This window comes from Tympanuchus pallidicinctus, unplaced genomic scaffold (genome assembly GCF_026119805.1).
Source record: "Tympanuchus pallidicinctus isolate F22 unplaced genomic scaffold, pur_lepc_1.0 scaffold6, whole genome shotgun sequence".
NCBI lineage: Eukaryota > Metazoa > Chordata > Aves > Galliformes > Phasianidae > Tympanuchus > Tympanuchus pallidicinctus.
In genome coordinates this window covers 12,035,814-12,060,279 of record NW_026294780.1, presented here as the reverse complement: position 1 = coordinate 12,060,279, position 24,466 = coordinate 12,035,814, and the positions used below count along the sequence as shown (strand labels likewise).

Genomic DNA, 24,466 nt, shown 5'->3' with positions numbered 1-24,466 from the left:
TTTTTGAAATAATGCTTTTCTTGAAAAGTAAACATATTGTAACTCAAATTGAAACTGGGCCAGAAAGAGCTGAAAAATGTACTATTCAAGCAAAACATGGATGAGGATGAATAATTCAACTAAGTCCAATGTGCAAACAGAATGCCTGGTATAAATACCTGGAACAACAGCTAACAAATAATTCAATATACTGACAGAGTCAGTAAAATATTCTTGAAAAGACATTTCAGTCTACTTCAGTGATTAAAAAGTTAAGAAATCAGTCTCAACTAAGATGGAAATCAGTCCTCTTTTACTCAAATATAAAACCAGGGCAGATCTTCCACTTAAATCCTTGAAGGTACCAGAGATTACCACTCAATTTGCTAACTAAACATTTTGTCTTAGATGTAGCAGAAGGGACCAAATTTATCAAACCCATTTTTGTTTATTCAACATTTTAGCTTATTTTAAAGGTATTTAAAATGATTTTTGTGCATGTTAAGAGGACTGCAATTCCATGCGGTTTCACACATGTGGAGTAAAAACAATTGCCCTTTTCTGTTTACCAAATAATTTATTCATCCCCTTTGACTAAGGGCCTGAATAAGTACATATTAATGCATACAGCTAATAAGTATGCAAAATGTACACTGCCTTCCTTAAACAAAAAACGAATTATACCAAGAAAGAAGTAATTTTCAGGAAAATTCTTAAGAAAAAAAAAAAGGATTTAAATAAAATAGTTAATTTTTCCAAAACAGAAGTAAATACGTAACTTTTTTGACAGCTGGAATACACAGATCACACATTTACGCAGCTTTATGTCAGTAGTTTTTACACAAAAATTTAAACTAACTTGGTTTTGCATCAGTATTAAAAGGGCATTCAGAAAACTGAAGTTTCTGATATTGCACGGAAAGAAAAAACTCAAGCCTGTGCACTTTCAGCCTGCAACCTCCCACCCCTTCTTCGCTGCCTCCACACCGGATTTCTGAAAGAGCCCTCAAAGGCCGACTGTCCGTACAGAACACGTGGATCTTCAGAAGATCTCCATTAACGTTATTCCTCTAAGGACACTGTTGTAAATTCCAGAAAAATTTCACCTGGATTTGTGAAATAGAAATGAAGTTTTACAGTTGTAATAGTGTTATAAGTTTGCTGCTTTTCTTTTTCTTTTCATTTTTTAAATTTTTTTTATTTTTTTGCATGCTCCTTAAGAAGCTCAATATGAAGAAAGGTCTCACTAGGAAAAAAAAATAATCAGAAAATGGAAACTCTTCTTTAAATGTCAAAGTAAAATTCTGACATTTCTAAAACCAGGCTGCTTTATCACTAGCTTTCCCCCCCCCCCCCCCCCCCCCCCTCCAAATACAGGAAAAAGTACTGTCAAAGTTTCCCATATAGCAACCTCTATTTGGTACAGAAACTTCCATAAGAAATTAACTCAACAACTGCATTAAAAACAACTACTACGCTAATTCCTGTAATTCAGATATTGTTAAACGTGCTTATCTCTTACCAGGAAAAGTACATTCAAATTTCACTGCCAGATAATGAATTTCCTGTACCAAGAGCATTTCAGAGCCAAGAGGTTTAGATGAAACATGTTCTACATGGAGTTACACAGAGTTTTTCAAAGGCACAAAACACAAGAGGCAAAAGCTTCCATGAATGGTCTCATGTATTTTCCTACTCCAGTGCAAAAGTGAGACACAAGTCTCACCTGGCAAAACTGAAAGAGCCCTGGGATTTTAAATCCCATACAGAGTATAAAAGGCATACAAAATGGATGGACTTTCTCAAAGTCATCTGGATCTGTGGTTCCAATTTCTGTCTATAAACTGAAAAGACAATACACTTTGCATATAGTCTTCACTTTCAAACAGAAATAGTTTAAAAATGTTTCCACCCACATTGTAATCTTATTACCCCACTGAGTTCTGTAGCATGCCATGATAAGTAAAAATAACCCAAGGCAACCCTAACATTCTAAGAAAACATTAAAATAAGAGTCATGTCTTCCCAATTCTAATTAAAAGCAAACAGTCATGTTTACTGTTGAAATGACTATCAAGGAAAGCCATCTTTGCCACTAGGAATCCTATTACTTAAAAAGTGGTGGACACTGTCTTTGGCATAGCAGGTTTTTAAATCATTGGATGCCTGCATGCATTATCAGCATCGAGATTCCTGCTCAATGCCATACGCCACAAAACGAAACATCTTTGAGACTCAGGGAAGGAACGGAAATCTCCTCTTGTACATGCTAAGAGAAAACTAATTGATTTTTGGCATGAGTACTAATTTAGAAGTTTAGTTTGTGTGGTATGAAAATAAATCACCAGCTGGCCACGTATCTTTTAGGTCTTCTAAAAGTGGAGCTGTAGAAACTGATCAGGAACTGAGAGACCCTGGAAGATGAAATGCTCAACAGCCAGGTTGGGGGGTGGGGAGGGAATCACCGAAGTGATCCAGTGATATTGAAAGAACTATTTGGGGATGCACACAGGAGGAAATACTTGCATCTGAATCAGAGGAAATCCTCCCACAATGCTTTCAGTAGAAAGAGCAGCCATTGCCATGTCAATACAGAAGAACAGTTCATCCTCTGAGTCACCAAAATTCTTCAGAAGTGGTATCAGCGAGCGTACTGTGTGTGAAAGCACTATGTGTGTACCTCTTCTGCCAGCCATGTTACTTCAGTGCATGTGTTGGTCACAGCTATGTGCAGCAAGCCAAGTACAGGCTGCAAGAGGGTTCAGGAAAACCCAGTGGCGGTGGGAACTACGAAAGTACTTAGTATTTAAAATGAGACATACGAGGCCAAACACAAGTACATGTTAAAACATCAGAGGCTAATCAAGAAGCAAAACCAAGACCCTCAGACAGCTGAAGGCATCACCAAAAGAAAGCACCACATGCAGCCATGCATAGTTCAGGTGACTGTCTTATCTTTGCAAAGTGTGGTTACGACTAAAACAAAGGACTGTTCTGCAGTATTTAAGTGTCAAACTGCACCTCCAAGCACAAGCACACAGGCCGAGAAGGGGGAGGGGAAGACCCCATTACACAAAGCCTCCAGTACAAAGAAAGCGTTCTTTCTAAACAAGCAAAGGTTTCTTTATACCCTCAGCCTTGCAACATTTCACTGCAACTAGATAAGAAAAAATCTGCCAAAAGGTAGGACACATCCTGGTTCCTGTCTTTTTTTTTTGTTTGCTTTTTTTTCCTCCCCAAGTTATTAAAGCAGCAAATCCTTTAAATAATCCATCCCAATAAGTAATATGCATAGAAGAAACTTTCAACAGAATGTAATATGTGCAACTGAAAACTGAAATAACAGCCAAGCTGTGTTTCAGGTGCACTGCAAGAAGCAGCAGGTTCTGCTTTCATGACCGCCGTTTCTGACTTCACACCTAGGATCAGATAAAAGGCTTACAGTACACATCCGGCACCGCAAGCCTTTATTGAGAACAAGCAGCAGCATTACCAAACGATGCTTGGTGTTTTTCTCCCCTTAGCCTGCTTTGCTATTTCAACTTTTTTTTTTTTTGCCTTTTTAGCACAAGTTCTTTTAGAAATTATAACATAGTATTTTTGAGAAGGTCTAGTTTTAGCTCCTCAGAACACAGACAATTTGTTTAATACTACTTTTACTGGATAAAGCTTACTGGACATAAAGTTTATGTAACTTTTAACAGGTATACAATATGCCCATAACCATAAGCGTGCAACTTTCTTTTGCATATACTGGGTTATTACTTTAGCATACATAATGTAACACCAATTCAGAATGATTAAATTCCCCTGCTATTATTTATACATATATATATATAATCAAAATTGAGATAGCAGGCCCTACCTTGTCAACAGAATCTTCCTGAATCAAGCTCCAATGACAGAAATACTGCTATTAAATATCTCTAGACCTTCAGAGATCATCAGTGGACTGCAGAAAGCGTATTAACACCGATCTAGGTAATGATGATGGGTCATAAGGCAGACATATTTCCAGGAAGTAGAAAAGCAGTTGAATTCCTTGTTATACCATTCTAGTGGCATTAGCACAACTACTTACTAAACCTGAATGCTATAGAACAGAAGAAACATAACACTGGGAATACAAAATCCCTGAGAGCATACACCCTTTCTGTCTTCTTGGCATCTAGTAACAGCAATCCACTATCAGACTGACTTATTATTGCTCTGAAGACAGTAAAAAGGCAGTTGTTCAACCACCCAAGAAATCACACCTAAACAGTTATCATCAGCTTTTGCTAGCACCACAAAATCACATTCCTCAATTTCATCATCATCATCATCAGTGAAGAATGAAGACTTTTGACATCTTATTTTGAGCAAGACCACTTAAAAACAGGATGTGGAACAGTGGAGAAGCGCTTTTGTTGATCAAATGCAACTACGAAATAAACTGTATTAATACAAAGATTCTGGAAAGCTTAGGATCAATTTGTACTGTGTATGAGAACTTTGACTAATTCCTCTATATAAACATGAGCTAAATTTCAATATAGATGTTGCTTATAAGTGCCAACACAAACTCATCCAGTCTTCCAAGAGACATGACAGACATGTCACTATTGTCACACCTACAATTTTTTATAAACTAGAAAGCTTAGAAGAAACATGGAGCAATATAGGAAAAATATTTTAAGCTCCTAGAGGATATTGTACGTTGTATTCCTAGAGGAGGATTGTACTGCTAATTTCAGCTAGAGATATTTCACAGAAATTATGGACTCACTGAAGTTGGAAAGGTCCCTTTGGATCATCCTGTCAGCTATCCACATAACGCTACCAAGTCGGCTGCTAAACCATGTCCCTTAGTGCCAAGCCCAAACCTCTCTTAAACGCCCCCCAGGGACTGGGACTTCACCACCTCCAAGGGCAGCCTGTTCCATTGTCTGACATCCCTTTACATGAAAAAATTCTTCCTGGCATCCAATCCAAATCTCCCCTGGAACATCTTGAGGCCATTACCTCACATCCTATCACGCGTCACCTGAGAAAAGACCAACACTCTACTCACTACAACCTCTTCTCAGATAGTTGTGGAGAAATAAGACCTTCCCTCAGACTCCTCTTCAGATTCAACAAGCCCAGTTCTCTCAGTCTCTCCTCGTAACTCATTTTCTAGACCCTTCACCAGCTTCACTACTCTTCTCCACACACAACTGAGCAACTCAATACTCTTCTTGTGTTGAATGGCACAAAACTGGACGCAGCATTTGAGGTGCAGTCTCACTAGTGCTGAATACAGACAGAAAATCAATTTCTTTGTCCTTCTGGCCATACTATTTTTGATGCATGTTCAGATGCCGCTGGCCTTCTTGGCCACCTGGGTACAGTGTTGACTTGTGTTCAGCCAGCTGCCAACCAGCACCCCCAGGTTCTTTTCTGACAGGCATCTTTCCAGCCGCTCTTCCCCGGGCCTATACCACTCTATGGGGTTTGTTGTGACTCCAGGGCAGCAGTCAGCATTTATCCTTGCTGAATGCCACAGAACTTGATGCAGCCCATCAGTCCAGCCCATGCAGATCCCCCTGCAGAGCGTTCCTATGCTCAGGTAGGTCAATGCTCCTGCCCAACTTAATGTTGTCCTCAAACTTACTGAGGACGCAACTGACCCTCTCAACTAGATCATTGGTAAAGAAGATGAACAAGAATGGCCCCAGTACCGAGCCCTAGGGAGCACCACTTGTGACTGCAGCAAATCTGATTTAATTCCATTCACAACAACACTCTGTGCCCAGTCATCCAGCCTGTTCCCCACCTAGCAAACAGTACATCCATGCGAGCCACAAACAGGCAGTTTCTTCAGCCAGTTCTCTGGCTGAAGGCTGTGGGAAATAGCACAAACGCTTGGCTAAACAAAAGACTTCCTATCATTCTTTCTTTGAAATTTTTATATACGATTTAACACCATGAGAAGTAGCTGTGCACTGTACAAAATTCAGAACATTCTTTTATGAAAAACGAAACAGAAAAAGCCACAGAACCTAAACCTAAACAGATTTAATAAATGACTATCATTGCTTACAGGTCTGCAATAAGGAAGCTGCACAACAAACTCAAAGTTCTAATATAATATAAAAATAATGCACATTGCCTTACAAGGCGGGGGTATTTTATTAAAATGCACTCCATAAGGTTTAAGAGACTGTGACATACATCAATGACTTTATTATACAGTAAGAATGTATTTATTCTTACAGCCACTGTTCTTTTAGTCTGTAATAAATTTAACACCCAGAAGGTGTCCAGAAAACACTGAATTTGACAACAACTAATTAAGAACAAATAAAAATATTTTCAAAATGGAACTTGATCATCCTGTCGTATTACCAATTTAATGTGCTTTCCGCAATAGTGAAGCTAATAGACCTATGACAGTTTGCAGATAAATGAACACAAATTTATTAAGCCAAGTTTATGGAAGACAATTTATAGCCAAAACTGTGACAGAAATACAATGCATATTTCTCATGATTACATTTTTTAAAATAGTGCTGTAAAGAACTGGGAAAATTTCAGGTAAAAAACACAGTAAGAGTCAAAGTAAGCAAATTTCACCCGTGAAATATTTAAGTAGCAATCTAATTTCTGCACTCAGGAAAAGATTTAGGCGCGATGTTATCAATGTCAGAACACCACCATGAACAAAGAAGAGCTGTCTGTTAGTACACAGCTCTTAAATCTAGCAGAAAGAGTTACACAAAGTGACAGCCAGATGGAAGCTAGAACAAATCATGTAAGGCCACAAATTTTTACATGAGATCTAAGTACAGATGGAGGAGATGTTTTCTGAAACCTTGTAGTCAAGAAGGGTCAAACTTCTGAAAGGTGTTTTGGCCTAAAACTCTGCAGCCTACCTGGCTGATCACAAAGAACAGATGATGGTTGTCAGAAGGTAGACATGGGAATAATCAAACACACACAAAAAAGCAGGCACGTGCTCACTGACAAAACGTTTGGCTGCTACTGGCATTTCTAAGAAGCTGGGTAGAAAAAAAATAAGTGTGATATAACACAACAGAACTACCCGAGTTCTTTTTTTTTTTTCAAATCCTCAAAGCCAGAACAAGAAATAAAACCCTCTGACCCACACACAGTTTAAAGACTGATGACTTACTGGCAGAATTAGTTTTCATGACCATATTATGCAAAGATAGGATGGTAATGATTTAGCTTTGGAGTTGAAACGTATCAAAAAGGAGTAAGCAGAGCCTCTCAACGAACAGTGTTTTCCAATACTGAAGAAACAATACGTTAGAAATTCTGTACTTCAGCTTTTTACTAGAGCTAGTGTTTAAACAAAAAGAACCAGCTCTCCCCTCTAGTTACTGGAAAGACATAGTACAAATGGTATTAATTTGCTCTTGCATGGGAAAATGTTAAATATGAAAGTGGGAATAAAAGCTTTTCATATAAATGTACAGAAATAAATGAAAGGAAAAATACACTGGAGAGAAAAAAGGTATAAAACCAATGATTTCTGGAAACAACAATATACAAGCAGTCAGGAACCAAAGCAGGGATCTACAGATTGATCAAGGTAAACAACTCAGAGGTTCATAAACACAGGAAATTGCTTCTCTACACTCAACACTCTGAAGTAACTCTAGAGGAACAGCGATGCAAATAAGGACTGTTTTCTCTCTATCTCATTTGACAACATTTCCTTTCCCTGTGAAATATAACAAGTGAATTGCATCTGAAAAGGTTACTGAAATATTTTGCTGATGTATAAAAGCTTAATAAAGAAGAAACGTGAGGAGTTTTGTACAGCTTGAACACTTCTGTGATATCTCATCAAGTTATCTGCCATCACTATCAGCACTCACCTCTAGAGTGTTTCTTTTGTTCCTACATTGTAAACGACTCCTGTACTTTTAGTGTCTGCTAATAAACTTTTTCTTTCTTTTGTTGGATATCTGCTAAAAAATATCAAAAATTGAAGTGTCTTTAAAAGGTTGGTTTGTTTTTTAAATGCAATTGTTTATTAAAGGGAGTAAGATGGGACACCTTTAAGAAACTACCAGCACACAGTACTGGTTGAGAAGCAAAAGCGATTGTCAGAAAAATCACAGACATAAATAAGCACCAGCACAGCGTTTCAAGACTCCTCTCACCTCTCACCGTTTGCACGCTGCTGTCTCAGGAGCCATAGCGGTGGTAGGAAAATGACTTGTAAAGTAATGAAAAAATGTAGGGCTTTTATTTTTGTTACAAGCATATTCTTAAATGTTTTTGCTTTCTTTGGATAATACTTCTATGCAGTAGGACAGAGATGAAGAAGCAGGCCTACCACTGTTGCTGCAGAAATGGGATCCTTTGGTCACGGATGCAGAGATCTCAGAGGCAGCTCTGGGGCAGTAATGGCAAGCATCCATTTAGATCCTGCCAGCACTAGGATCCCAACACGTGGCAATAACTGTTACAGAAGTTCTCTGCTTGGGAGATGTATGCTGGAGGTCTTTCATTTAGCACTTAACTGAAATGTATAAAAAATATCCTCCCCGCAAAAGAACCACTGTTCCGAGGAAACTATTTTAAACTTCATTATAATGAATGAAGATGAAATTTTAATCACAGGCCTGGAAAACTGGTTTTTGCCTAAAGAACAGTAATAATTACCAGATTTCATTCAATATGAGCAAACAGAAGACCGTAATTTAAAATGGCTAAATTGCCATTAGCTTTTTTACTTTCAGTATCGCTTAGTTAGGAAAAAAAGAGAATGAAGTTGAATCATTTAAAATACTTAGTTGGTGGCCTAAGCTCTACATTTTCTTCATTAAAAACAGACAGTTTGTAGCTATGAGTGTAGGAGAGTTCAGTTGAGAAAAGAGATTTAAGAATACAGAAGTAGTATCAAACAGAAAGGTGATGAAACCAAACAGATATCAGCACAAAAATAACAAGTCTTCAAATCTCTCAAAGCCGCTTCAGGAAAGCAAGTAGTTCTGGAAAAATTCCCAGTTGAAAGGACTAAAAGAGGATACAGAACAACAGAGTAAGCCCTTAGAAGGAAGAAAATAAAGTTAATGGCGCAGAGAAGACTATTGTTTTGCAAAAAGAGTAAGACAATACAAGAGCATACTTCAGAGTTGGTGGAGGTCATCTGGGACTCCAGGTGAGCTTGTTTTCAGTCCAGAAGTAACTGATTTAATGAACATATGCTAACAAGTGTTAATCAGCCTTTTAATTTGCATTCAATGCATTTAAAAGAGCTGGCTCTGAACATGTTTTATTTGCCAATGTTCTTTTTTGCAAACTACAATGGAAATTCCAGAAGATCAACACTGTGCTGAAAATGGGCAACTATCTTGGAATAGCAAGTTGTGTGTTCCAGGTACATACGAGCTCATTAACCTCCCTTGAACCCCAAGCTAAACAACAGGAAAGCTGATGGGATTCAATTAAAAATTATTAAAAGGTCTGAAATTCAATTAACGACAGTCAACAATTTTAGGAAACCAGTTTTCATCAAACAAGCACGAGTTCATCTTCTGATGAGATTAAAAATGTTCTCGATAGAGGCAACAGCAAATAGCTAATGAAGCTTCCACAGCATACTTGGCTTTTCTATATGGCATACCATCATGTTAACTGGTATCATAAGCTTTCATTAGAACACACATCACATGGATGAAAAATTACTCAGCTGCCGCATCTTCAACAGCAAACTACAGCGACCATTAATTAAATGCTTACGGTACCGATTAAATAAGAGATAGGGAGAAGCAGATCTCCAGAGGATCAACAGCTTGCTGGAGTGCTGCAGTTCCAAAGGTGGATCCAGGCACAACTCTGTGGTCACTCTCTTTAAAAGACCATTACCCTTGCCACAGAAAGCAGCTAAAGTCCTGCAATTTGTCTCTGGCGATTCCATAAGATTAGTATTTGACTTATTGATTATTAAATAACTCATTTTGTTTCACCCCATTCCCCCGACCACTATTATTGTGGTGATAGCTTGTAATTTGAGGTTTAAGGGCTAACACTCATGACCACCAATTCCCATCTGTACTGGATTAGTGAGCTTTTAATTTTTTTTTTTGTGATCTTAGAAGAATTTTCTTATTTCTATATGGAGAACATGAGTATCAAACAAACAAACAAATAAATATGATTACGTTCTTGCTGCTTACTCAGCACAAAGCATCCTCTAAGTTAGGACACACTTCCTCACTGGTCTGAGTGGGAAACAACTGTAAGACATGCATGGCTTAAAGACAAAATTACACAGAGGAACTCTAACCCAGGACAGGAAAAAGGAAAATTGTACATAGGTCGGGTACACAGGACAAGCTTAAGCATCACCACACTGAGCAGTTCACATTACTTAAACCATAAAGAAAAAATACTCAAGCATCTGTGTTTTTGCTTGTGAGAGAGTGTCAGACTTAACTTGAGCTGATCTTTGGGTTATCAATAGCTTGGGCAGTTTCTTATCACCACAGGAAGTAGGAGCGTAAATGAGCATAAGAGATGCTTGAACACTTAGCAGATACATGTGGTCTCTCCAAAAGAGAAATCTGGGTCTTGTCACGAGGCATTTACAGCCTCAACAGAAGTATACACAGAAAAAATTAAAAGATATACAGAAAAACTGACACATTGCAGCTATTGTCCTCTAGAACTGCATGCAGTGTGTCAAGGTCTGAAAGACACAACAAGAGGGAAGGCTCATATACAAAACCACCATGCTTTCCTCATGCTTCATGCTTTTTTTGGTCACCACTGTAGTTCAGTGAAAAGCACACAGCTTTTGTGAGGGCCAAGGAGGTAACCTTGAACATATGTGAGGACACCAGTTCCTTCCCTGTTTTTCTGTTGGATGTAAAGAGTTTGTTTATTTAGGTAAGTGCTTTCCACATTTTTACACAAACACTTGATGCATTATCACAACAGAAGGGCAACTTTTTCATAAAATAATTTTAGAGTATGTACATATATATATATATATAAACAAAGTCTATATAAAGGAGCTTAAAATAACAATTTGGATTTTGATCTTAACTAGTTAATTTATCTTGGAACTTACTCTTTGTACAGATCTTTGAAGAGGCATGATTACATTTTCTGGCATTCCAATCCAAGAAAAACTGCACAAAGACCCATTATTTTAAACATTATCCCTTTACATTTGGTTATAACCTTGTTTGACTGCCTATCATTCTGCTATCCTCAATTTCCATGTTCTTTATTGCAGCTCAGCAGTGGGTAACATAGCAATGAGAAAGGGACCAAGAGCTCCATTCGACACAACACTCACACAGAACACCTGAAATAAAACTATATGAGCAGTGACCATGATACTTCTAAGAGAACTTCTTCATTTTCTAACAAGTTTAATCCCAAATTCTGATTTTTCTGTCGAGTTGGTATTTTCTACATAAAACTGAAGCAGAATGAGTTTCCCCTACATAAGAGTTTGCAAATCACAGGTAAGAACCCAAACAACAAGTAAAAACACTCCCAAAACACCTCTATGCATATTGTTCTGTTCACTACATCCAAAAGCACCAACTAGCAGTTTTTTGGGCCTCTATAAGCAATCTGACCATTTATCATTATGTTTAACCTTAACAAACCATACGCATAACCCTTCATTTTTCAATAACTTAATAAGTCACTAACATCATTGCAAAAATAACAAAAAACCCTCACCTAATTTGACTTCCAAATATATTTCTTCCAAATGCACTCAGTTTTTCAAAGCTATGTTAATTGATGATACACTTGTGAAAAAAAAATTCAAACATAAAACACAGAGCACATACTAAGCTTGTAAGCAGAAGGATCACCACATCAGACAACAGAAGCATAACCCCTTGACACTGCACACAGCCACACCACATAACCCCATTTATGAAGTGACTGAATTTTGCTATCACAGCAATGCTGAACAACCCATTTACACCCTCATATTTCTGAGAGGATCTGGCATGAGGAGAAGTCTCAGCAATTCCTAACACGGTGAAAACACTGATCTTCAACCACTGAAAATACATAACCCTTGACAATCTGAAACAAAAGTAAAACCTTACTTTCCTTTATATGACGTGAGAAAAACAGGTTACACACCATCCTCCTCTACCCTTACTCTCTCCCTCCTCCCTTCTCTCAGTCATTATCTAACACATCACCGAAAGAAAATCAAAAAAAGCACACAGAAGTATTTACACGCATTCCCAATCTGATGCACATCAAGCGTATTAGACTTCGGAAACAGAAAAGGACTTACCCAACGTGTCTTTTAGATTTTTAACCAGAGAACCTTTCTTCAAGCTGTTTTTTCGCTCCACATAATTTGATGGCACATATCCCGTTTTGTTGGCCGCGTTTCTTACCCTCCACCATGTCTTGGAATCATCTAATAGCCAAAGACGCTCATTTTTCTTGATGTCAAGTTCTTGGTCCTGCTGTGCAGTGTAATCCCACTTTGCAATAACAATAACTTCTTCTGTCATCTTTCATGGAGTCCTTCTGCAACGAAATATTAAAACACATTCACCAATCAATTATATCCTGTAAGTCTTGCTCAAATTTTTCAAGCAGTTCTGAAATATGCAAGAAAGGGGAAGGGAAAAATGAGGAAGTGCTATAGAGAAAATAAATCTCAGAATTATATCCCTTCTTTAAAAATAAGGAAAGTTGGTGACCTTTGCTGCTTTTTCAGCCACTGAAGTATAAAAACACCTTGATAATAAAGTCTAGTCATAAGATTGCCCCTGTATGTATATGAAATATTATTCAGATATACCTTAATGCAGTAGAAGTTATAAAACCCATTTAGTTTTTTGCATATAGCATTATAAAACTATGCCGAAGTTAGAACTCAAAGTGAGAAAGAAAACAAACAATAACAGTATTTCCTTCCATCCTGGTTATGATACTTAATACACAAATCCTATACTCACACTCATATAGACAGATTACTTGCAAGTTTTCTGCATTTAAAGTTATCCATCTATAGTAGAAAGTTAAAAAATGCTTCAGTAAGTAACATAATTCAATGAAGAAATCCCTGCCATCAAGAGGGTACTGCTCCCATAAGCCTTGGTGCAGAATATACTGGAAGGGAACACATAAGCATAGTTTTAGAAGAAGCATTTGCTTTGTTTTTGCTGCCAGGACGAGACTAGCTCACTCCAGTCCTGTGCTGGGTGGAGAATAACACCCACTGCATTCTGGATGTTCCTCAATTTCTTCCCTTCACTGTACTTCTCCAGAGCAAAGATCTAGCAATCTTTTTTACTTATCCCTATAGCACAAACTACCTTTTCAGAAGCTATCTGCCAGTTGCATAAAGACAATCACATGCTTCCACATTTTTCTACACATCAGGTAATTACCAGAAACAAGGTAGCTCCGTGACAGCCAGCAAATGCAACAGCAAGCAATGTCAGTACCACTGACATTCTAATATATTTTATAATGCCAAACAAAACAGAGTTAATTTTATCCTCTACATTAGAATCATAGAATCGCATGGGGGAAAAAGAACTTGAAGATTATCAAGTTCAACAATCAACCTGACCTACTGAGTCCCACGTCCACGTGCCCGTTAAACACTTCCAGGAACGGCGTCCCTGAATCAATGGAAGTCCTGGAACACCCCAGTCGAAGGAGCTGGACCTGTTCAGCCCGAGGAAGAGGCGGCCCAGGGCCATCAATGTCTATAACAACTTGAAGGGAGGGCACAGCTAGGCTCATTTCAGTGGTGCTCAGTGCAAGGACCATATGTACAACCTGGCACAAAAGGGAGGTTTCTTCTGAACATCAGGTGCACTTCTGTATGGTCCTGTACAGAGCACTCCTTCCTGGGAATCTCCAGAAGCCACCCAGCCACAGCCTTGGGGCCAGAAGGATCCAGAGTGCCTTAACAGAGATTTTAAACACCATTACCTCACTTAGAAATTGTTCTATTCAGTATGCAAGTTATACACGCCACTTCATTCAGAAAGGGTTCCACCTGCAATCTGGAAGCGCACGTGCTTTCTCCATTTCCAACAAGAAAATGCAGAGGAACATAAAGTAGTTGAAAACTCAGTTTGAATATAGGCGTACAATGCTGACAGCCCCAAGATGAATTCAGAAAGTTGCAATGTTTTGCACAACAGAGGAGAATAAGAGCTCTGACAGTTCAAAACGCCTGCGATATATGCAGGTAGAATTGGTATTACAAGAAAAGTCATTATACCTTTAAAAAAAAATTTCTTCCCTTAAAACAGCAATCCTGTCTGACACTGACAAAGACATAGGAGAGCCCGAGCTTCAGAATGCAATCTCCAATAAACCGCCCTGCTTTCCGACTCACATGAAATGGGCAGATAGCCTACAAATCGATATGCTGATGTAGCCAGGGGGAGACTACAAACAAGCATGTTCTGGATGCCTGTGTTGTCAATATAATCTCTCTTCAATTTAGATTGGTTCATTTTACGCCAGCAATTGTAAAACGGTCAATTCACGCTATTCCTGGGGATACGGAGAGCATGAAGAAATAGGACACTATCAGTTAGTTGGCTGATGGTGTCACTACGTGCAGCTTCCAATTCTAAAAAGGTTTTTTACAACACCAACAGATTAAAATTATCTACCTGTATTACAAGCTGTTAATTGAAAATCATAGAATCACAAGGATGGAAAGGACCTACGCGATCATCTAGTCCTCCATCACCATTACTACCCACTAAGCTGCTAGAAAATAACACATTAGGCATAACATTTGACTAATGACTGATAGAGAACCAATAAACTCTAAATCTAAGGGGAAAAAAAAAGTAGCCCCTCATGGTAAGAGTCATCAAGCTTTTCTCCAAAGTGCTGTACAAGGACAGAGGCACGGGAAGAAAAATACACAAACATATGTCACGGCTGATGACATCAACTGTGTGGCCCTTAGAAATTCCCTCAGGACAGGGAGCCTGAGCTACCTGATTTCCACAATTCCAGCCTGTTGTTACATAAAATTACCACTCTGAATGAGAAATGATGTCATGACACCAGCAGAGCCTTGTGTTACAGTTTTTGCAGAAAAATAGGGGATCCAAGGTTCTCAGGTGGCATCTCATACAGAGCCAATGCATTACTACACTACAATGTTTGCGGCTTTGCTTAATGTCAGTAGCACAAGCATTCCTATCCAACAGGAGACTCCTTCTTTATAAAAAGTTAAAATGTACCATACATCTGCAGTTAAACATCTGCCTACTTAAAGCCATACAGAATATTTTATTATTATTATTATTTTTTTTTTTTTAACGTGAGGGATCAGGGTTGAACTTCTTAAAATTATTTCCTTATAGTTACTTCATTCAAGTGGCTCCATGAAGGACAACACAGTTCTTCCTGTGACATTTGCAGAGCTAACATTTCCTTGTATGTGAATAAGGACACGTTTGTTCTCCAGGAGGGGGGCAGTAGAATTAAGTTTTGAAATGTTTCTGCCACATAGCTGAAAACAAAGGATTAGAAGCAATGACATAAAACTGCAGAAAACATAAGGAATCAAAACCATTACAATTTTCTGAAGCATTCAAGCATTCCATATAAATTTGACATGCATTCAGATTGTGAAAATTCCTAAACATATTGCTTTTAGACTGCACAATCAAAAATACTGCAGTTCCTGCAGACTCCATGTTAACATGACTCTTCTGTATCAAGAAAACCCATTTCTGCTAAGAGAGCACAAGCTTGTGACACGTTCCTGCTCATAAAGTTCAAAAGCCCTAACAGTGAAAGACCAAACCTTCTCCTCACATCAGATATGAGAGTATCTCACAGTTTGAAAAACACCAAGGAAAAGCTACGAACAAATTCTGCAAACTTCAGGATATATCCCTACTTTCAGCCTCTCTTCTGCAAGCATTTCCTTCATTGCTAGCAGTGCCAGTAAGCTGATTTGTTCGGCCAGTATTGTATATGCAAAAATGTTGTAACTAACCAGTTACAAACCACAAAAAAGCTTTTACTGTGTGAATATTAACAGACTATAAAAGTTAAAGCCAAGCTTGTTTACCAGTCGAGGTCTTTTGGAGATTGTATCAGACCATATCTAATAATAAAAATGAGTGGTAAATGGCAATGCTTCCACCTGGACAGAAGCATACATACAGCTCAGGCTTACACTCTGAAACACGAGTGCCACTAGGAGAGCTTTAGTTGTAACCCTCAACACAGCAAAAGTGTCCAAAAATAAATTCTAGTTATTCTCCAAAATATAGGCAGTTTAAATTTGATTTCTCCAGAAAATATGTAAAGTTTTATAGAATCACAAAGGTTGGAATAGACCTATGAGATCATCTACTCCAACTGCCTGCCTACCATCAATGTTTCCCCACTACACTACAACTCTTAGTACAACATCTGAATGTCTTTCACACATTTTACACAGTAACTCAACCACCTCCCTGAGCAGTTTGTGCCAGTGCCTGACCATTCTTTCAGAGAAAAAATGTTTCCTAATGTCCAACCTGATATTTTCTTCTGGAGATTATAGCTAGAAGTTAAAAGTTAAGTAAGGAGAAAGTGAAAACAAAACTGAAAGCATTGCTCTGCAGGAGAAACTCAACATTAAGTACTGCATTAGAACGATAAGTGGTTTTATTACAGTGACCTCAAGCAACTCCACTGTGATGGCAGTCTCATTAATGTTATCAGTGCTACTATGGAAGTTCCAGGGCATCTTTCTACTGCCTTCTGTATCTAAGGTTCACAGAGGCAGCAGTAAACTTGAAAGGTAATATCTGCACTGTTTCACCAGAACAACCACTAGCAGATAAAACCAAAGGTGACATAGCTCAAAAGTGAAACACTAGAAGTACAATGTCTTGTGATTCTAAAAGTGCTGCAGATCTTTAAATGAAGACAAGACTTGAAGTATAAATGTCACAGAAAATGTCTTTAGGTGGAAATTTATTTTGAAAGAGTTATTTAGCTAGAAGTAAAAGAGCAGCTTTTGGCTACATCAAAATACATGCCTCGGGGAGGAAAAACAAGAAAGGAGATGGAAAAAAAAGATGACTTACTGAGAGTGAATTTCTCATTCATGCATAAAACAACAGTTACCAAAACTTTCACTCTGTTCTGAAATACAGGTTTTTTAAATCATTTTCCAGAAAAACTGTACCAATACTAGGAACACCTGTGTGCAAGGGCTGGATTGAGCTCAGAGTTTCAGCCATTTTGCTCCTCCATCCAGCTGATGGTTCTCTGTTAGGAGACAAGTTCTATCTTTAGCAGGAACTGCTCTACTCCAGAAGCCCACATGCAAGTGTTCTAAACACAAATACACCCTTTGGGGAGAGAAAATGGAAATTGTGCCAGGCTAGGAAGGCAGTAAACAACAGCTCAGTGAAGGGAAGTCGGTTACAAACAGACTGCACTGAAAGGCTGCTCAAACAGGTGAGGAACATTAGCTAACTCTACGACAAAACAATGCAAACAGTATTTCAGAATCAAGCTTAAATGTAGAGAAACTTTACTGGCTCCCACAGACTTGTAAAACTTGCAGTGATTTTTCTTATACAATCAACTACTTGCTCAGTTGATAGTACCTACAATATAAAACTTCCCAATGTCATTACACATATCTCATTTTCTATTGAGATCACCCAAGTCTCATCAGAAATGTTTCTTTCCAGAGATAACACGTTTCTTCCATAAATACAGATCCCTCCAGCACACTGATCTGAGAGCTTCTCCCACGAGCTGACACCAGCCCCATGTCCCACCAGCTGAATGCCCTGTCCCTACAAGCAGCAACTCCTCTTGCCTGCAGGAGTAAGGCTCTTGGCCATGCCAAGGACAAGCTAAGAGCAGTCAGTGCGCAGGGGAAACAACGCAGAGCTTTGAAGACTCTGTAAGCAAAGAACTTGCTCTATCCACCACTTATTTAGCAAAATGAAATATTGCTGAAAAAATGACTGACAGTAATGCCTGAAGTTTAATCCCTCACCAAGGGAACAAGCTAAAATTCTATTAATAGGAGGTGACAGTGCACATAACAGACTTCTGGAATTAGATGTATTCCTAAGACACACTGAAAGAAAGGTAATAACTTAATTGATATGGAGGTTTTTAAGTGACACTGATGTACATAAGATGTAATTACTATACAGTATTTAGTTTATTCTCTTGGGAGAATGAAAAGATAGCTAGTGACAGAAGTTTCCTCCAAGAACTGAGGGCTGAACAACCTCTCCTTCTCCATACACCAAACTTCAAAAATCAAACCAGGCTTTGAGCTCTGCAGCCTGGGCTGCTGAAGGCCCTGCCACCTGCTGTTCCCTTACCTTACCTTTCACAGGCTACAGCAAATGGGAAGCATGTGGCCTTCTACAGCAACACAGCTGTGGAAAACATAAAGTCTTTCTCCATCAGGGCCACTTTCATAGTAAGTGAATGGGATTACTGAATTCAATAATTAATGAAATAACTTATTAGATCCCTTCACCTAAAATGCACTTGAAGGTCTGAAACTTTTCTATTCATGAAGATGCAATCTGTGCTTCTGCTTCAGGTCTGAAGGTTTGTTTCCACTTACAGATGTTTTAATTGCTGCTTGTGCATGGTTGTTTGTTTTTACTATTATTTTTAAATGCACTTGGAAGAATAGTTTTGACATGCATAAAAGAAAATCTCTTTAAAAAGAATAAACAATTTTGCTTTATTTCTAGCTAACAGCAGGCCTTTGTTGTAACTGGTAAAAGCCCTTCCATGCTCTGTTGCAACAGCTCTTTGCTGAAGCTCAGACAAATGATAGTGGATCACATAAAGGTCACCTTTTCTAACTGCTTCTGCACTTCAACACTTTAATATGGCAAATAATGTGTCAATCCATCTCAGGGGACATATTTATTTGGAAAGAGGTCACTACACCAAAAACTATAATATGAATACTCCTCCCATCTCCACCTGTAAAGAAAGTATCAACTACATAATTGTAGTGACCAAAGATTCATTGTCTGGCTATGCAATTTTAAGGTGTCAAACATACCTATGTAGAAAAACCTGCAACAGGACAGAACAATAATCATGATAAAGATTCAGCTCTGACGCTCTGATAGAACTCAGCTCAGCAACCTTCAGTGTTAAGCTTTAAATTCAAGAACTGACACTGAGCATTGAACAACAGACACAATTGGAAATTTAAAATTGATGGCTGCATTCTATTTATCAAAGGGAAGGTGTTCAAGCTGAGCTCTCCCTGCAAAGATCTCTTTTCTTGTTTTTAAATCAGTGACTGAGGAATAGAACATTTTTGAATGCTTACAGATCTATGTACTTAATGAAAGTATTATCATGTAACCACACACAATAATACCTGTAGTAAATATATGTATACAAATAACCCATATGCCTACATATATCTCTCACGTGCATACATGCACACACATTTTGCTGGGAACAGTGTTCCTAGAATACTATCTGAACACATAGTATACAAGAACAAAAAATACATCCAAAATTTAAAGAGGCTTCACACTGAGAGTAGAAGACACACATATACACACACACTCAACATTGTACACTCTATTGGTATTAGAACTAAAACATCCGGATGTCCTAGAATTGCTGACTTTTTAATACCAAGTGTGGCAATTAATTTGGAGTACTTCGAAATAACTTCTCATTAGGATGCAGTGACTACTGAGCTAGAAGTGAGTAATCACACTGTGCTATATCTAATTCAGCGTGCAAATTGTATCTGGTCACAAGCAATAGAAGATGACGTTGATATTAAAGAGGTCAGTTTTCAAAACCTAAAACAGTGTTGAATGGAAGCTGTGAGGAATAAGTGTGAACTAAAATGTCAATAAGTTACTAACAGTGAAAGAAGAATGTTTTATTATATTTCCTAAACTGCTCTCACCATTTTCCATTTATGAAAGAAGCAGTATATGGTTAAAAGGATATCCTGTTTAAAAAAAAAAAAAAAAGAGCAAAGAGCACCAGAGAATTGCAGCATTTCCTCCTCCCTCTGATTCTTTCTTTTTTTTTTTTTTTTTTTTTTTTTTTTTTTTTTTTTTTTTTAAAGAAAAACCTGATAGAGACAAGCACAAGTCAGGAAATGCAAACTGAAGTATCAAAAGATGCTAATTAAGAACTATAAAACACTATTAAAGCGCGTCTGACATAAATTAAACATTACCAATAGAATATGTATAAAATACAAAATTAAGGTTCTTGTAAGAAAAAAAATGCTCAATACCTATTTCTGCACTACGGGGTTATCTTACAGTGACAACTATTTTCTGTTCAGTCATTAACTAGGGTAGTAAAAATAATGAATATAATTAAACACTTAATCTTCAAATGCACCCTAAGATAGCAGAGTTGCCCACAAAGTTTTCAGTATTGACTGAGCAAAATTTGGAGCAATAAGGAAGTACTGGAGAATTACAGCTGTGCCACTAGTTTGAAAGTGTAAATGGAACGTACCTGGTAACACTGCTAAGTAGTCAGCCTAGCTCTAACTCCAGAAAAATGAAGGAGAGACAAAGAACTCTCCATCCTCCACCCCCCAATCCCCCCCCCCACCACACACACACACACACACACACACACACAAAGAAAACAAAAAAAAACAAACCAAACACAGCCTGCTAACAGATTATGGATGAGTAGTTGGTAATTGATTAAAAGGATTTCCAAGAGGGTAGGCATGATGATATAAACTATATTTATTTATTTTTTAATAAATGTTTTTCATTTCATCTCTTGGTAGATGCACAGACCTAAATCTAAGTTTACATCCATGAAGAATGAATTAACCACCAGCTGAGCGGCAGATCCAAGGATAAACCACCCAGGAAAGTTCAGCAGAAAACAGGAATGTTTCTAGCTGGTTCCAAGACATTTGCTCTCAGGTACAATAATACTCAGTTTCCTCTTGAGTCACTTCGAAAACAGAGTAATTACAAATAAATATTTCAGGAAGAGCAATACAACCTGGTGGACTTGTTAATTACATTTGAGATTCTTTGGCCTGTTCAGGTCAACTCTAAAGGCACTGTGTACTTTTTCTTTTTTCCCCAATGACAGTTCTTACTGAAATAGAAGTGAGCTATGCAACTTCAAAACCAGTGAAGGATTAATCTTAATCAACCAGCAACTTAAAACTACACCAGTTATGTAACGTTATCTTGATGCTATCAAGAAGCCTGACCCCTCACATCTCAAACACTTTCTCATTGTCTTCTAATGTTTAATGACACAATGCTGTGAGGTTTTGGTTTTTTGTTCACTCCAATGGATGCCTCTAACATATTGTTTGATTCTCTCTGCTCTACAATGTATTTCGTATTTCAATCTCTAATACAACTGCAGCTACACTGTAGCGTCTTACATCTTGAGTTCCAAAACTACAAACAGGAAACCTCAAGACTAGTTTGGTGGTAACGAATTTCTGCTTAGCTCCAATAGAGCACAAAAGTTAAGTTTGTTTTCTGTCTTATAGGTGGTTTAGAAGTCTTTTTAAAAAATATGTGCAAAGGACTAAAGAAGAATACAAACTAAAAACACACAAAACGTTCCTTCCTGCCAAGGAGTCAATACAGTTTTTTTTACCATAAAAAAAAAGACCAAAAAAAAAAAAAAAAAAAAAAAAAAACAACTTATATACATTCAAATAAAAACTTGCATAAAAACATATTTGTAAAAAGATTCCCACACACAACATTTTCATGAAGGCTATCCCATGAATTAACCTGTTCAGGTCAAGTTAGCAGGGATGGATTCAAGTCATCTCTTAATAAGTGAACTCACTGTTAGGAAAGGGAGCAGTTCTGATGTCGGAGCATGCATCATGCAAGCACGTACCCATGGCCCTAATGACACCTCTGATTGATTTAGCCACCACTGTGCTGGGTCGCAGCCCTCTAGGTCTCACCCAAGCACCAAGGTGCTACCCAATGTTTGCTGGGTTGGCTGAAAGGCCAAGAGGAGCACAGTGGATACTGACAGGTTACACTCACTCATGCCTTGCCTCCTCTGTTCTTGTAGGCCAGCCACCTCAAGACCACACTGCCCACTTCTCAGTCTAACACTGCTTTGCAGTTTGAAGAACATGGTGTCAGAAGTTGATGTCGACAAGAAAAGGAAACAGTACTTCCACAACAGTCAGTTTCCAGAATGTATTATTAGATAAGAATAACATGGCTACCACTTATTTGAAAAAGCAGCAGATTAAAGTGTTACTTTAGCCGACACCCTCTCTAATGGTAGAATAATCCTCCGTAATGTTACAAGACAGGCTGCCACAGCAACAATGAACACACGCTCGAATTCTAGCCTCCTATTAGTGCAATAATGCCCTAATTGTACATGACGTTCACTCAGTTTCATGCTGTAACCTTCTTACCATCTTCACAATTTCAGATTTCTTCTTCTCCAATTAGTGGTACTGCTATGACCCAAAATGTCCTGGTCTGAGGCATTTCAAGATAACCAATGTGATGCTCTTACAAACACACTGTCTTTCTTATTTACATAAGTACTCATCTGTTTAAGGAAGTTAAGTTTTTTAAAATCTTTTGATGTCTTACTTAAAAAGAAAGATATTTCTATACCCTTTCTGGAACAGCATGCCTATTATGAAGAAGGCAGTGTTCATTTTAGCTTCTGACAGATGATTTAAATTTATAATTTCAAAGGACAAAAAGCTGATATTCTGCAGGAGCAAGCTGGTATTATATTAATGCATGTTAAAGTTTAGCAGCACTAGTTCAGAGCCTTAAAGCTTACCTCAGCTTAAAACAAAATGATAAAAGTTACGGAGAAAGCATTCTCACAGATCTTAGCTAAGCTGGAACAGAAAGTACAAAGGGTTTACAATAAAAATTGGTCTGAAGTGCTTTGCTACACATGGGATTACTATTAAGAAATTGCCCAAGGACAATCTTCAGGGATTTAAAATAAGCAAACCCCAGAACAAACAACAAAAAAAACACCCATATTTCAGCTTGGTATTTTTCATTTCTCCCCTTTTTTCTTCAGAAATTTGTATTTACTCGTATTTTTAATGCATTTGGAAATCAAGACCAAGATTAATAAATAATACTTGCAACTGTCTAGAGGACAGAAAATGCTGAGAGAATTTTGTAGTTAGATGGCTTAGCTTCACTAGCACTTCATCCAACACAGATGGTATTTTTCAAAGAAGGTATTTTTCCATATCTTGAACACTACACATAATTGCATCTTTTCCTGTCACTCTTATTATACACTTACCAGAAAACGCAATGAGATTAAGTTACCTCTGGTCTGTTGCAAAAGGAAAAAAACAAAACACAATGTCTGATAATGAAGCACTCCCAACAGCAGGTAGGCAGCTAACATCACTTCCTACCCATTGCTTCCACTCGCTCCACCTGCCTTCAGAGCCCAGTCCACCACCTCCTCCTGTGAGGCCCGGACACAGCAAGCTGTGGGGCCATCTCCACTACTCCCCGAAATGCTCTGTACAGATGCAACTGGTCTGTGGGGACTTTTTCCATGATTAGTTGAGAACTTGCACATTTTTTTTATATGCACTGTCATCAACAACACCTTCTTTTCTGCATTTTGGATAGCACAGATAAAACCTATAAACAACAGAGAGGACATCTTCAGACCTTTCAGCTTCAAGCAGCACAAGGTGGGCTTGGATGAGAGATCATCTTTGGCTGCAGAGTAAATCAACCAGAACCCCAATCTCTGCCCTGCACCCAGGTAAATACAGCAACAGACATAGGAGAAAGAAAGAAAGAAAAAAAAAAAAAAAAGCAGCTTTTCCCAAAAGCTGCAAAAAAAAAAAAAAAAAATGTAAAAGCACTTTTAGAGAAGATGCTGAACTAATAATCAGCTCAACTGCATTCAAGAAAACTTCCAGGGGAAAGAAAGAAAGCAGGACCACATCTCTCCTCTAAAACAGCTGCAGGGATGAATGGCCTGATCTCAGTGCTGCTTTGTGGTTGATTCTACTAAGTCAGAAATATGACAAGGCTTAATGACTAGTGGTGTTTCCTTGGACTGTCAATTCCCCATTCTTCCCAGCAGACCAGATTTAAGCCAACCTGCTTAAGCCATTCAGAGACGTAAGAATGCCAAAGTCAAGATAGAAGATGGGAAAATTCTAGAAGAACACAACACCTATGAAGTGTACAGACAAGACAAAAATGGCAAACCATTTCACACTGACCAGCAGGCTCTTACAAAAGCAGTGACAAGAGTCCAACACACAAAATCACAGAGAAACAAAAGCCCTACGTTGACATCTAGGTAGCTGATAGATGGATGAAACACGCTCTATGTAATAACAAAGCAAGCTTACTGCTACTCATTCACTGATGGTCTCACTTTCACTTCAGCCATCCTTCTTGCCTTGAAATTAAAAGTCAGCCATTCATGATATGGTAAGCGTCGTAAGATTTTATAAAGGAGGCATTCTTGAATTTCATGAAGG

General features: G+C 38.1%; 1 protein-coding gene across 4 annotated transcripts in view; it reads right to left on the bottom strand.

Moving 5' to 3' along the window:
• NCK2 (NCK adaptor protein 2) overlaps positions 1-24,466 on the bottom strand; it is an 85,188-nt gene that overhangs the window by 18,587 nt on the left and 42,135 nt on the right. For 3 of the 4 annotated variants that reach the window (XM_052705726.1, XM_052705728.1, XM_052705727.1), the window contains exon 3: positions 12,257-12,498. In XM_052705726.1, the coding sequence (XP_052561686.1) occupies positions 12,257-12,482 (226 nt within the window). In that variant the 5' untranslated portion in view covers positions 12,483-12,498. The remainder of the gene's footprint in view (positions 1-12,256; positions 12,499-24,466) is intronic. The other variant, XM_052705729.1, reaches the window with a different exon arrangement.